Here is a 16,933-nt window from a genome sequence, read left to right on the forward strand (position 1 = left end):
ATATTACATCTAAAATTTTTCGCGGTAAAGATGTTGTCTAAAGCAGAGCTAGTCACAATAAATATTTTATTTAATGTGCCCTAAAACTAAATAAACATTGGAACCAGCGTATATAGTAAAAATATTAAAATAGTAAAAATAATAAATAATAGTAAAAATATTTATAATATAACGATAACTAGATATAATGACAACAGAACTATTAAAATGTATTTAAAATGACACAAGCCGAATCATTATCAATAAATTGAATACAGCGCCATCTATGTGAACGATTAAACAATATTTTAATTTTGTGGTATATTTTGTTACAAATGCAATAAAGTTTTAGTGCAACAAGGTAGATGTCGCTCACTAGCAATGTGTAATTTTCAAAAAATTTTTAGAGAATAAATAAAATGAACAGAATACCGAATTTTTTTTAAAAAAAGTTTTGACCGCCCCAAATAACCGACTTTGTTCATTATTATTATTTTTTATGAAAACGAAGTGTGATATTGCCGCAGTAAAGTAATAATACCGCGCGCTAACAAAAACCAACTCAGAAAACTAAGCTGCTGTAACAAGTTGATGTATTTGAACGTCATAAGACAATTTAATAACATTTTATATTATACTTTTTACACTTGTATTGCTTTTCCCTACGATACATAGTAGTAGTTAGTTTCTTACATACTTATTTAAAAAAATAAGTTTTAACATATCGATGTTTTTACGAAATTAAGTGGAAAGACAGGCAAGTCGGTTGTTTATGAGTAAACGGTATTCCTTTCTCAAACGACACATGTACTGCACCCTACTTGTACTCTTATCCTAGGACAAAATATTAAATACATTATAACTGAAATACTAAAAGTAAATATCATTACCAGTAACATTGATATAACTATAATAATATTAATATTTTAAAAATAAGTAATTAAGTATTTTTAACGATTGATAAAACTAATTAAACTAGAATAAAAAAATAACAATTAAAATACTACCTATATTTCATTTTTAAAATTAGATACCAGTTAGGTAAGGTTCCTGATAGTTGTAGCAAAGCAAACGATGAATTGTAATCCTGAGTAAACGTAATCGTGGCCGGTTCAAACAAACCTGGCTCCGCATCACGGCAGAAGTGAAACGCATCCGCAAGTCACGGAGCGAGGTGAAGCGCGAAGGTTGATATAGATCCACATGCAAATTTACTGTCGGTTCACGCTCTCTGCCCTGCTAAAGAAGACGCTAGATTTAAAACAAAGTCTTTTAAGTTATCGTTAGAAATGGTATTTTAAGAGTAGAGAGCTTTAGGAGTAAAGAGACGTTCTCTATCGTACTGAATCTGTGTTTGGCACTAATCGGTGTAACATAACTCCTGAAGATGCCCCGTGGAGAGGTGAAACACGTGTCGAGTAATTTGGCGGTGGCGGTTGTGTGATTCGCATTGTTGGCCGCATACGCACTTATCAGCGGGTTGGCGGGCGGTGCATTTGTTGCAGGACTACCACTGCATGTGCGGAAGTGGCTAAATATTGGTCCTTTTCTTACTTAGGATTTACTTCTACAAGGTAACGCTTGATTCCATTTAACTATCGTACTGAAATCAAACGGATCGATCAATCAAATCAATCAATCAGTCAGAATGCTTGTACCAATTTACATAGCTATATACACCTACGGAAATATTATCATGAAGGGATATTTTAGTCACGCGGTATATAAGTGACTCGTTGTGGTGACGTTTATTAACCCGTGTCCAGTTGCACTTTAGGCGTTACTGTAAGTTCATCGTCTTTCGATTATTCTTTCTTTATTTGAAGTGTGTCGTCAGTCGATACTCGTGGGTTATTAATTAGGCCATAACATATGTAGGTTCTAAAGTGGCAGCTACAGTATAAAAAAATACATAAATATTAGTATATGATCAAAGATTGATATCAATGAAGATCCAAATAACAAAATACTAGAGTCGGAGTGCAAGGACCGGCAAACGTAGTGTAGGACGTGGACAAGGTGAACAGATGACATTGTAAAGGTTATCAGAAGACGCTGTATGCAAGAAACTTCCAATCGGAGCTATTGGAAATCTAAGGGGAAGTTATTGTGTATAAGCAGTGGGCATCCTATGGCTGGAACAAATGATGAAAACTGATGTTGATGAGACTCGGTTAGTATTAACAAACAAATTAATGTAATATCAAAGACGAGTGCGGACCGTCAGAATCAATATGGCGTTCGCTCATCAGATTTCAATACTGGTTTTGGTAAGATCAAGTACCCGCATAAGTAATTGAATTAAACGCGTCCTCATTTTTATAGCATGTTGCGAATAAGGTTGCGGTATTCAATATGTCCATTTGTTTGCTCTACAATTATTTTTTTTAATACTACTGATATTAATTGTGAGCTTACGTTATAATATGCAAAACGGATAGTCTGGTGTAGGTTTTTTATGTTATAAAATAACAATAAAAAAATCTCTTTGGTGCATTGAGTTTGAGTGTGTCGCGTTTAGATGCAAGGCAGTGTGTCATTATCCTTTTCGTATCACCTATGGCTTGGCAATAAATATAATCTTCGCGCTAGTTGCGCAAGCTTCTGAATAGACCATCTAGTTACAGATGTCTCCCGTCTTTAACATCCCCATGAAATATCGCTTTTTGCTCCTATACTCATTTGTAATTTGTTTATTTGTGTGTTTTTAATTATATATTCCTTAACGTTTCGCTTTACCAAACTTATTATTAACGTTTATTTTTATTAATAACCGAAACAAACTATTAGAATTTAATTAAAAAGATCCTATTATAGTTTACTCTATCACTGCATGAAGAATATTGTGAAGGACACCACAATAAATAAAATCGGCTATTTTCACAGACCAGAGCACGTTTTAAGCCCTTGTGTATCTTAACGCCATTACAAGAGATCCATCAGCCCAATCTTATTCCATTATTTTCAATTGTACCTTTTCTGGTAATCTTGTTATGAATAAATGAATGAATTAATAAATAAGCTTTCAAGGAAAGGCCGGTATTAGCCGAGCTTATTTTCGTGTTCTTTATGTACATAAAACTACGCGGTTTATACCACACGAGTATATAACATTTTTTTCTAAGAGGTCGCCATTGGTGTGACAGTAACTGCTCCCACCTGCGTTAACTGTCTAAAAGTCTAAGGGGCTTATCACTTAACTAGGGCAAAGCACAGTGTGCTTGCATTTGCGCTCAAGGACAATGCCAGTGAAATAAATCCGACTAGAAGCATATAAGCAAAATTTATGGTTTTTTTATTTGGAAAATATTTTTCCTATACTCAATTTTAAATCACTATTATTATATACAAAATGCAAAAAATTGAGTTTATAGCAAACTCGGGACAAGAGTAAATAATAAATGAAAAGTAAGTAAAAAGAGTTTTCAAAGTATATGAACATTATTGTATTGCATTTTTTATTTGAGAAATAAAGTACTGGTATCTATAGTATTTAATATTTTTATTTATTATTCAACTAATCCACTGATAAGTGGGCATAACCTGACTGTCCAGCCCTTGATCATTACTTTTAGCCGTAGATGACCACTGTTGTAGAAAGATCTTCCTCATTCATTTCCAATAGGATAGGTTTTGAAGCGACCTGCACACAGCTTCTTCCGTATGACCTTAACAAGGCCACCGTTCATCTCCCAGGTGGACAGCCTGCTGCGCATGCTGGTCTGTTCCAGAATCTTAAGACATTATGTAACCTGCTTAATGCTATTTTAATTTCTTAACCCGCTGCGTTCAAAAATATATTAATAAAAATTCTGATTATTTTAAAAGAAAATAAATTTTGAAATGAATGAATTAATGAAACTTAAAACTATTAAAAAAATCATTTCCTACTGTAAACATAAATAGGGTATTACTAAGTCACCGCCGAAGTCGCAGGGATCACTAACAAAAACTTGCAAAAAATTGCAAAATTATATAACGTAACACAAATACATTTTAATAATAACTACGCTTTTTTCCCTTCGTACGATAATGTTTTATATTAAACAGGAACAAATAAACTTTTAATTGGTTAACTGAATAATAATACGTAAAGAATCTACGTCATTACAACGAAAGTATTGAAAGGTTAGTGTAAAAAACATATCTCTTATACTTTTTTATTTACGAAAGATTAATGCAACAGGGCATTTTATTTTCCACTGTATCGGTCGAGCAGATCAGTGGATGTATTAGAGTGGCCGCATCCAGTCACGGTCAGTTCGTGGGTCGCTCCGGTGCCAGAGAGCTGCGACTCAAGCTTCAGAGCACTTCGCCTACACTCGCCGGCGCGCACGCAACATGGCCAAACTGCACTGTCTGCTCGTAAGTGACAATCGCATCCATTGACTAACACAGCTTCATGTCTTTGTTCATATCTACATTAAGTTTCATTTTCTTTACGCTAACAAACCTGTTTCTATTTAATGTTTTACAATGTTGATTTATTACTCACTTTCGCTGTCAGATTACCTATTTCCTAAAATTAATGACTATGAATTGACATAAAAGCGGCTATTTGTATTTTCAAAGCATTTCTCTTTTAAAAACCTACTTCGTTTTAACTGATTCTGATATAATAGTTTCTCTAGTAATCGAGGTGAAGAATTAATTATCCATGTTATAGCATTCGTGTTATGTAATACGTAAACCTTATTTAAATTACGTGGTTGTTGACAGCGTTTCTTTTGTACGTTTGATGAAATAATATTATAAATAAACGTTAGCCTGCGAGGCGATCAAGTATAAAAAGTCATTGACCATTGTTGTTCATCTTTGTAAAGTAACTTGATGTATTGAAATGTGTTTCACATGACTATTATAAATTATTTTCATGATAACGTGTTCAATAAATGCATAAACAAAATGGACACTATACTGATAATGAATTGCTTTTACTTCTTTTGTTACGGTTTATTTAGATAGGATGAAATAAAACAAAATTATGTTCTTACTTATAAAAATGATTTCGGCGTAGGTAAAATGATTCAACTGACGCAGAAAAAATTTTTAGAAAATTCAAATTCTTTTATGGTTGTGAGATTTCTCTAAATGAGATTAGCGTTAGCAAACATGGAATAGAGACTGTGTGCAGGTTAATTACGACGTTCTATATATGTATGTACTTTGACAAACAAAGGCCTATGCGAGTTTATGTTCTGTGAGAACAATAGATGTTGGAATTATGGAGTCGCTTTAAAAGCGCTTTCGTGTTGTATCAGTTTTCAATGTCGCTAAAACACGCTGTATGTCACCATTCCCGGAATTTAATCCATCCATAAGGTCATTAGACCAATGAATTTGAAATAAAGTTTAACACCTTTTAATCGACGTCATCTTTTAATTTTTAATAAGACGTTTATTCACTATCCAGTACAATACAATATTTAAAAATAACTGATGAATGTAAAATAATTTTTAGCGGATTATAAAACGATTTATTTTTATTTTTTGTTCCCGATGTTGTGTTTTGCTTTACGGCACTCATTGTATAGAAAAAACATAAAAAAGGATAATTTCTTAACAACGTTTTTGGATTAATGGCACAATTTAATATAAAACGTAAAGCAAAAAGGTATTTAATTCATTCTTATTTATTTTGAAATGTATATAACTTTATTAACTGATAATATTAATATAAACATCTTAAATAAATTCAGAATGAAGTTTATTAGTTTGCTCTTGAAAAATACAAAAATGTTGTTAATTGGCAAAACAGAATTTTAATAATGACACTATTCTGGTAATTTGAATGTAATTATCATATATCTATGCATAACAGAATACGTCAATAATTTGAGGGAAAAGCTGAGCTAATTTTTACAAATCGAATTGAAAGCAAAATAAATATCAATTAATTAATGTTTTCAAGTGTTATAAGACTAACGAAAACGTTCATTCTGCCTTTTATCTTTCATCGATAAACTATTTTTCGGATTGTAACTATAAATACAAACACAAAATTCTTCACGGTCAATAATTAACTTTCGCATGTAAGCAATCAATGTTACGTTCAACAAAGCGTAACTAAAATCGGTGCCTATTCGCGCCATTAAACTTTATTGAGCATCGAGCTTGCAAAAGCTTTACTTTATGGACGAAGATATGTTGGCAATGGTTAAAGCAATATCATTAGACTTCAATTATTTGCTTGCCATGTAGGGTCGTCGACCGCCGCCTCACTGGGAATGCACAATGCGCAGTTCGTTGCAAATGTTATCTGTACCATCGATCGTTCTTTTATTTCTGTCCTGTATCCAAAGTAAATATAAGAGGGAGATAAACCACGTTAATATGTCCGATGTCAACTTCGAAAGCCTAAAATAAATGACAATTCATATCAGAAATTCGCGGTTATCATTACAAAACTATTCGCATGTTAGAGCTACCTCTAATGTAAAAATCTTTACTTTTAAATTTTAAAAGTAAAATTTACACATTTCATTGGTTATTTAAAATAAAAACTGATATCAAAATATTGTTTCGAATATACTTATGGCAAAGGAAAAAAACACGAATTTATATGACAATACCTTAATGGGTTACATATGTATCTACATATATACATATTTATATTTAAACATTATAGATATACGTATATATTTTTGACAATATTGTGTATAACATAATATATATTATCAGGAAAATGTACTTTATACTTTCACAAAAGCTCTGTTAGAAAAATATTAAATGTAAAATAGCGCAGTTTAAAATTTAGGTTAAATGTGTTTCATTATTATTCACGCTATTTTTAATTACAATTACTTGGCTGTCTGTAAAACTTTTAATAAATCATATGAAAAATATTATTTACTAATGAATTATACATATAATAAATTTAATAATATACAAATATTTAACATATATATATTAAATATTATAAATCGTATCTTCAAGGACTTAAAAAATGTATATTTTTTGGATACATCATTAGCAAATATAATTCATGTTGTCAAATGATATCAGAAAACATATATTTAAATAACACTTTTTAACAACGCTTTTACCTTTCATTCCGCATAGCAGTCTTTAAACAGAACTTTAGAGATCTGTTTTAATTAGGATGTGGTCTGCGGTGATTTTGACCTTAACGGGTACCAGTTTATTATACGTTCCATTTCTTAGACCTTGATCGAAGGCGTGGCCAAGGTTGGGCAACTGACGCGCCATTGTGTAAGACATTTCCGTCTCGAAAATGAATCAGGGCTTCTTATTAGTAATCTCACCACAAATAAATGAAATTGCCCTATTCTTTGTCTTTAAATTGTGCAATTATTTTGTAATCATTTATTTTTTGTATAATTAGATACTCGATAAATATTTTCATAATTATATTATCATTTATACATGGAATACATTCTACTCAAAACTTACAGTTATAAATAACGGTTCAATTTTATTTAAAAAATATCTAGTTCTATTATCTTTTGATCTCGATATCAATTTTGCTTTAATAGTTTATTTTTTTAATGATATTTCGTTTAAAAATCTTAATTAGCAGATTAAAAAAAATCGTCAAAAATCGAATTGTGGTAGATTTGCCATTAACAGTTTTGGAAGCAAACTTTAGCGTATATGCTAGAGAAAATTAGTACTTATTTTTTATGTATTTCCTTGTCTGCGACTTGGCGTAACCAAGCATTGGCAAGATTTACGTTAGAAAGAGAAAACAACAGCGATTACAAACCACGACTATCTATTCGATATTATTTTTTTTAAAAAAACATCATTAACTACTTTGTCACTATTTGTATTACATACACATACATACATATGCATATTATATATTTTAATCACACACATTCGCCATTACAAAATAAAACAACTATCCCACCAAACTTAAAAATAACGCACACAAATATTTTACTTAGTCATCATGTTACATAAGCTAAGATTTAAGAGTTAAAATGTAAACTGTCAAAATTACATTATTATTATTATTATTAATATACTTTTACCTAGAAATAAAAAAGGAATGAGTAAGTTGTGGAAGAACGGATTTACTTAATACAGCGATTAACACACACTAATGGCTCCAGCGGGAAATTATTGTAAACAAAAACTTTTAAAAGATAAAAAAAAATATTTCAATATTGTTTGCGTACACGTGTTAATAATAACTATAAAAGTACGAATTGAGTTACCATGAGTACGGGATACCACGCATCGAAAGGAAAAAACGTGCTTTGTTTATAATCTCTCTTATTTAAGGTTTACCTTTACGTTAGATGCTTTTATTATGAGGATAATGTAACCAGCAAAGATATGATTACGTCAAACCTATAGCAGATGCATATATCTACTTTATATTACAAAGTAAACACTGGTCAGACTAAAGGATTAAGTACTGTAGTGTTGATCTGAGTTATGGAATAAAATCTGATCACAACGTTGGGTATGAAAACATGCAAACATGAAAAATAAAAAAAGGTTAAGAATTCTTAAAACATCATATCATTGTCTCTGAATTGGTTAGTTAATAACCCATACCCTAAAAAAAATTTTTACTACAACAGTGACGGTGAAATAGTGTTGTACTTTGTTTTTGTGATATATAAGTAGATAAATTATAATGAGACAATCCGTTACACCAAGTTGATGAGTCAGACTCAATTTCTGCAATTGCGTCCACTTAGTATTAGTCGAATGTTTGCTTGACGAGCTATTAATAGGTAATATGAAATTTCCTCTGTTTGTGACGGTAAATAATCAGGCCATTTTTCTTCCTAGTAAATTGTTCCCTTTTCAGTAAACTACACCATGAATAATATAGGACTTTAGATACATTGTTAGTATGGTCTTACCTGTCAAGATACCATTCTGGAGAAAGTAGTTGAACCTTAACTATATCATGTTCCATAACCAAGAATCACATTTTCAATGAGACATAACATGACCATAAAGCTCGGTCCACTTAAGCGTGAGTTTGAAACGAACATTTTAGACTTCATTGGAACTGAAGACTGGCCGTCATCTAGTCCTGATCTCAATCCGTTGGTTTATATTTCTATTTTAAAGAGTATGCTATGATGTCAATTATAATTGTAAGTTCTTGAAAGAAGTCATAATATTGAACTAATCTCACCCCACTGAAAAAAGATTATTTTTTAATGAACCTCATATAAATGTATAATTTAACACATATTACAGTTTTATACGTTTTACGTAAAAGAAAAAAAAATATTTTTCCTTCGAACAATATTTCTGGCTAAAACAGGGTTTTAAACTGAGTTAAACATTGGTTCGTTTTTTGGTAGCCAGCTAAGGGGTGATTATCATTTTAACTGAATAAAAATGAGGTACATAGCTTTCGAAAAAGTATTACCTTTGCTTCACAGAAACCTTTTAAAATTTATGTAATTTACTTGGCGTCATATTTTTTCTGCACAAATGGTTCCGAAATTAGGTTAAGTTCTCTATTATAAGCAATAGCAAATTTTTAAAGGCAAGGCACACGTTACAGTTTGGTTAACCTTCACACCGACATAAATATATAATTCCAGCCTTTCTATGTCCTAGTACTGAACACAAGTCACCTCTTACTACGCTGGCATGTGAGCAGTTTGATTGCTTTAATGAGTTCGTTTTAAACTGCATTAATGCAATAAATTTAAGGAACCCAATAAGGATACACCGACTTGAGTACGGACATAACGAAATATGTTTCGTTCTTTATTCAAATTTGTATATTTTGTTCGTTACAATATTTTTTTTTGTTTTTCAATGTTTTGGCGCTATCGTTAAAAGTGCATATACGAACTTTTTCATTATTATACTGATAAGGAAATAAAGGATATAAGGTTTTAATTTTTTTTACAAATGATAGATAAAACATTTTTATTAAACTCTTTGTATTTACTTACTTAACATAAAATATAAATGTCGTATATATTAAAATTTTATGTATAGAGACATATAGAAGCTAGTATCTGATGTTATTTAAATATGAAATAGGTAGTTAAATGTTGTTTATACAGTATGACAGGTAAGGAATGATTAAAATGTAAATGTGTAAATTATGGAACTGTTAAGTTATTATTACTATATAAACACACAGAAATCATAATTTGAATAATTATAAAAGTATTATTTATGTATTAGTCGCTATGTTCAAGTAATTGTAATAAAAATAGATAGGTGTTCCAATGTAAATGTCAAGGCACTTGAAATTTCGGACAAACATAAAAGATAAAAAGATTAAATGCTAGAGAAAATTGCGACAAAAACAGACAAAATTATGAAATTAACAGCAATGATGTATTAGAATAAATGTATTAGAATAATCCGCATTCTACATATTTTCCATCATAGATATTCCAATTTGGAGATCAAAATGTGGAGGTACAGAGATTTCTGCCCACTTTCGAATCCTAGAGAATCTATATACGATACAAATACTTGAATATAAAAAGACAGATTCTGTTTCAGACAAACGTTTGGAAACGTCAGTTAGTATTGGTCACCAATCCAACTCATCTTTTCTTAAGAAACTAAGGACATTGTTTGACACCTTTAGACATAATTTTTAACGAAGAATAAATCGACGCGTGATGTACACTACAGCACTGCAGTAATCGACTTAAAATAACCTAACTTTACTCCTTCATTTATTACATTTCATAAGAACCACAATTCTGACATGAAAATTGTCTGCAAATTTGTAGCTATTGTATTTGTGAAATTTGTCCGCTTATAATCTCTTTGTTTGTTCATAAACTATGGATTAAAGCCCAAAGTGGAATAATTTATTACGATTAGTCAAACTATTACAACAGTTTGGCAATGACCCGGCTCGGTCTTTTCGAAGTGCTTTATCAAATAAATGTGTGAGAATTTGAATTCTTTTAGTTTAATCTCAGGGGCATCTAGTGGAACTGGCCACTATTGTTATTTATATATATGGTAACCACTTGTAAATTAAATCCATATTTAAATGAATATAATATTTAATATAAAAGCCTGAACATTTTTTTCAGACACATGTATTTTTTTAAATATGTATTTAATGTCAAATTTATAATATTTACAGCATAATAACATTGTAAAGGAACTATGTATGACAGTTATAAATCTCAAGGTTGTGTTTCTAGACTAGTACCGCTCATATAGAAATAGCTTCCACTATTATGAAACTTCCAGTTTCGATATATATTTTCGATATATGATTTCGATTCATATAAAATCAAAACTATTTTGTAAATATTACGAATAATAAAACCATTTAATATAGCATATAACGAAAGTGTATTTTGTAAGTGAATAGCATTATAAATTATATTAAAAAAAAAACATTAAAATTCAACCTCCTTTTATTCATAGGAACTTATATTACGTTGCAAAAATTTAATGTAATAATTAATACACTTCTTCATTATTTAATTATCTTTGTATTGTATTAAGTAAATTTATTGTAACCTATGGAAGCTTTGGGGCCCTTTTGGTGATGTCAGCTTTAGAATTGCCGTTGGTTCTTAGGTCTAGATCTACACTGTAGCCTTATTGATATTTACAGATTTCCAAAACTTTATTTATAAAACAGCTAAAGTGCTTTTCGGGAATCTCGGTACGGGGCGTTACATATCGTATAATATTACGAATAATAGGCCGCCGACCTATCTTTAAGGAGTCTCTAGGAAATCTCTGCTTTGGCTGTCACTCAATACGGGTTTAGCATTCAGACATAAATATGCCCGTGAAGGCTGAACCTTGACTTAGTCGATTGCTATTGGCTGGTAAACATCACCAATACTTTGCAAAGCTCTACTGCTAGAAGAGAAGGTGGTGGAAGAAACGTTGAATTATAGGAGTTGTCTCCACTATACGTTCTGTTGACAATCGACATTTTGTCGTCACGTCGTTCGGATGGTGAAGAACGCATCTCGGTGTTAGAACTTTCCGGTAGGACGTTTAAATGTCCCCAAAGGAATTGTTTTCTGGGTGGTAGTACCTACCATTATGTAAGCAACCTAAAAGCTTGACGGTTTCCCAAAACTGCCACACAAATAAGCAAACGGCCTGGCAAAGACGGCAAGTGTAGTTACTGTAAAGAGTTCTAAGGGACTAAGCACTAAGTTTTTTAAGCCCGCTTAAACTGTATATCAATGTGCAAATAGCATTTGTTTACGCTTATGCTATAAAACATAATTAGTAATTAAATAGCGAAGAAACTTATCGAAAAAAAAACAAGGGAAAAAGGAAAGACGTGAATTTTATTAATCTTTATTAAAGCAGGCCAAAGAATAGGGTACCCAGAAATGAATTACCAATCACATTTAATATTGATATTTACTTTCCAATTAAGTAAACTTCCGTATTTACAGGATGTTATTTTGTTGAAATGTCAACGATATTTTCCATACCCTAATTAAAAACAGTATAGCTTAATGCAACCTTTCACGTCCACTATTACTAATTTATCAAGGTTAATATTTTGAGTGTTGTCTGTATTTTAGCATTAACGTATATGACGGGTGATTTGTAAGGCTTTAAGATGTAAATGTATAGCGCTTTTGTCTGCTAAGCGCTTTAATGCTTTTACACCTTTTTCCAATCAGCTATATAAAGTGATCATTTTGAAATATTTTACATTAATTTATTTTTACTATTGTAATGCGTTGGGCCGATGACTTCTGGCAGTACAAAGTTTGCAGAAAAAGAGAGTTAACAATAATTAAGTATAATGTATAATACTTCGAATTTTAAAATTACTTTTTCGTACTATATTATCATTACGTTATTTATTATTTTCATTATTTCAGAAATCGTTGATTTTAGGAAGCATGTGCCTTACATTAATTGACAACAATTGAGCCGAATATTCAACCCTTTAAGGCTTATACCAATACAAAACCTGTAACACCTATAACAAATAAACCTGTATAAGTATTATATTTTTTTAGTAAACAAGCAGACGCAGGCTAGTCTTAGACGGGAACTCAATTCGGACTTCGATAAATGTAATAAAAATTATTTCGAAAACAGTATTTATTGTAATCTTTTTTGAAACACAATATTGATATTTTTATTTTTAGGTGCTTAAATTAATAATATATGTTGTGATCGTAATTTTATATTGATGTTTTTATAATATTCATTATCAACTATAACACCACGCAAAGAGTAGAGTAAAAAAAATGGATTAATATATTTCACGATCAATAAGAGTTCTATTAAAATTTCCTATAAAATTTTTTATCTTTTGTTCTTTATCTTTAATACGTTAACAGGTGACGTCCATTTGGCCGTGTGAACATGGTATTTCAGGATTCCTCAAACTCAACGACTTCCCTTGCTATTTATTTATCTGCAAATGCAATACGTACAGGATATTTTTACATAAGAACCTTTTTAAAAATTTAGGATTAACTTTTACATTTTTTCCAATGCAAAGATACGTCAATTGAAAATGAAAAATTTAATTGATATTTAAATATATTGACACTATAACTAAACCAAAATTTATCAAGAAATTTTTGTCAGTTTTCTGACTCAGACGGTGCCCATTAAACTTATTAGTTATTTGAAACGCATTTGGAGATTGAATCATTTATGTCAATATTTATTTCTATCATTTGTTATTTATGAATATCTTGTTTTGAAAATGCTTTAAACAATCTTAACCAATCTGTTAGACGTATGCAAATAAATATTTTGTCATGAATTCCAGTTATAACCCTTTTAAGGAATGAAAACCACTGAGATTAAAATCTTGTAACACATCCCGAATTGTAATTCTGTTATTTTGAATAACAATTTTTCGTAATCATAATTGGAGGGAATCAAAAATATACACGTCTATTATTCTAATTATTAATAATTGAAACATGTTTCTTAGCCAAATTTTGTCCAGTATTAAGTCATGATTTAATTTAAATTAAAAAACCCAAGAGTAATGTCTCGTGTGTGTCACTTTACATAAATGTATGCTCAAGGTAAATAGTAATTACTCTGGTTATAGTCGATACTTAATGCAATACTTGAAACTGGTTCATAGCAGTAATAACAGTTTAAAATGAGTCGAGAAAATTTGTGAGTCATGTTGTATTCGTTACTAAGGAAAGAAAAATATGGTATTTCCGAACAGACAGTCAAATTATCATTTCAATGAAAAGTCATTGTCAACATTAAGTGTCTATCAATTAATATTTAAGCTATAAACTTTATAGTTTTCTTCAATTGTGACTTGAGATTTATTTTTTATTTTTTGTAAAACCTTATTTACCTAAGAATTTAAACAATTTTTATTCCATTTGCATAAGAACTGACATAGCAAATAACTTTAAAGGAGTAATTTAATAAAATCATTGTTAGTTGTTGGATATATATCAAAAATCAAATCTAATTACTTTTTATTCAAATATACTGTTAGAAGTACTTTCGAATCGTCAAGCAACATTAAATGTCGGCATTGTCAGTCCAACAGGAAGCTACCACTGCCTCGAAAACAGTTGTGCTGAGAAGAGCCGACAAGGAACTCAACAGCTCATCATCCTCTTTTCCAATAGTTTTGCAACAAGTCCATGACAATAATTAGATTCCTGATTGAGAACCAGCATTTAATTCCACACTTTAACATCAGTAGAGTGTTTGACTTGGACAGAATAATATACTTTTTTCAAAAATACATTTCTAATATAAATTTTTATTTCTCCAGTGACACATCTGAAACTGTATGTGTTATTATAATAACAATAATTATAATAATAATAAAGTTTTTGTTTACAAACTTGTCGCTGGAGCCTTTAAAGCATGTGAATATTAGTAGAATAAGCTCCTTTATAATCAAGACTAGAATTCATGTCTGATGACTATGTATTTATTAAAAAAAATGTTTTTATTTTCAGTTTCTGGGGATAGCCCTGTCTGCGTCAGCTAACCCGACTCCTGGCCGGATACCTAAAGTATACAATGCTCTTATAACATCGAACCAGAACCTGGAACCAAGCAAGGCCTATCCGGTATACCAACCAGTTCTACATGACACAGCATTTACATTTCCGCTCCAGACACCTTACTTTTTTGGAGGCGAGATACCACTAGGCAATGTAAGTCTAATGTTTATAATCACCACAATACAGATAAAACTAAACAACAATAGTTCGAACAAGTTCGGTTTTGGAAAAATGCTAATACCACTGTAGTTTTAAGGGTATCAACATCATAACATCTGAACAACGTCTACAGCTGGACATAAGCCATTAAATTTCCAGTAGAACAGGTTAGAACCGACCTTCACTCAGCGTTTTCCGATGACTTTACGAAGGTTGTCTACCTATCTTGTGGACGTCTTACACTGCGTTTGCCGGTCCGTGATTCCCACTCCAGAACCTTAAAGCGTCGGCTGTTCTCGGTTTTACATGCTATTTGGCAAGAACAACTTGTCAATCAACTGTGCTATGTTGGTTACATTTATTAGTCCACGGATCTTCTCATTTGATCTCGTAGATCGCTTTCTAGAACTTTAATGCTCGCTAATCTGATTCAACCTTATAGAAGAATTCCAAGCATAGTCCTCTCTCTCATTTTAGGGTATACCTTTATATATATCTACCTTTAATATATCTTCCAATTATTACTCACTATACATTTTCACTTTTCTCGGAAAGTACTTCTTACAACAATAAAAAAAATATCTATAATGTCTTTAATCGCACTGATTTGGTGCCAGAAAATGATAAAAACAATATAATGTAATCAAAAGCGCTTATGAGAAAATTTGATGATAATTTCTAACTTAAAAATTGGACGACTTAGTCTGTAGACGTTAGTCAATATTGACCTAGAGGCAAAAGACTATTAAACTCATTACATTATTTGTAGCGTAACTAACTTCTTACTTATTTTCAGGGTTTTATCCCTTCGGTAGCTATTTTACCTAAACAGTCAAACGTAACGCCAAAGCCACCACCTGAAGCATCTTCTGAAGCACCAGCGGCTGAGGTTCCAGTCAGTACAGAAGAATCCGCGTCAACCCCTGCTTCAGCCACTGCGCAACCCGAGAATTCAAGCGAAGCCCCGAAAACTCCCGACTCGCCACCGAGTACGGAGTCTCCAATACCACTTAATGAGTTCGGGCTACCACCACAAGTTATACCAATTACCCGTACATATAACACTTTTCCTAATTTTGGACATTTTCCTTACACATACCCATCACTAAGATTCTACGATCCTTTCGACCCATTTGGTTTTCATCCATTTGCGGGATTGCCTGCATTGTACCAACCTTTAACAAATGTCATTGGACAATACGAAGCTGCCCCGAGTAACAAAGCAGAAGCGACTCCAGCTCCTGATGTAAGCAACCAGTCATCAACTACCCCGCCTCCGGAACCAAGCGATCTTAACGTTTTGAATTACTCGCCCAAGGACCCGGAAATTGCGAACGTTCCTCCACCTCCTTTACCTCAGGGAGGTCTAAAGTCTGATGCTTCAGAGTAAAACTAAGAAAAGCTTAGAACAAGAAGAAATTAATTAGTCATCGCTTTTCATCAAATCTCAAGAATTTATCTTTTAATTTGTATTTTATACTACTTCAATGGTTTTTCAATGTAATGCGGTAAAGGTCGATTTTGTTTTATTCATTTTCACGTTAACATTTATGTACATCATAGTTTATAAGAATATTGATAATAAAGTTCCTTGATTTTTATATTTTACTTAATTTTAACCGAAAGCTAATCAAAAGAATGTCTGATTAATAGCATTTGAAATAGCAAGAAACTACTGTAACAAATAAATCATAAAAATTTTAGGGACTTTCATGTTTGGGCTATAATTTTATATTCCTTTTTTCAAAATTTTATTCTGTCATAATTTCAGTCATAAGACGTTCACGGCTGGACATGGGCCGCCGCCAAAGATTTTCAATAGGTCTGGTTGGAGGCAACATCTATCCAGTCATTCGATGTCCTCA

The 16,933-nt window shown here is 31.5% G+C and overlaps 1 protein-coding gene across 1 annotated transcript; it reads left to right on the forward strand.

Moving 5' to 3' along the window:
• The first annotated feature begins 4,257 nt into the window (after window positions 1-4,257).
• Window positions 4,258-16,625, forward strand: LOC137927006 (uncharacterized). The gene is made up of 3 exons (XM_068770775.1): window positions 4,258-4,344; window positions 14,862-15,062; window positions 15,865-16,625. The coding sequence occupies exons 1-3, from the start codon at window positions 4,321-4,323 to the stop codon at window positions 16,456-16,458; spliced, it is 819 nt and encodes a 272-aa protein (XP_068626876.1). The 5' UTR covers window positions 4,258-4,320; the 3' UTR covers window positions 16,459-16,625.
• The last annotated feature ends 308 nt before the right edge of the window (window positions 16,626-16,933 follow it).

This window comes from Battus philenor, unplaced genomic scaffold, assembly GCF_028537555.1.
Source record: "Battus philenor isolate CCGP_79_NKW_IND1 unplaced genomic scaffold, ilBatPhil1.0.hap1 SCAF_3, whole genome shotgun sequence".
NCBI lineage: Eukaryota > Metazoa > Arthropoda > Insecta > Lepidoptera > Papilionidae > Battus > Battus philenor.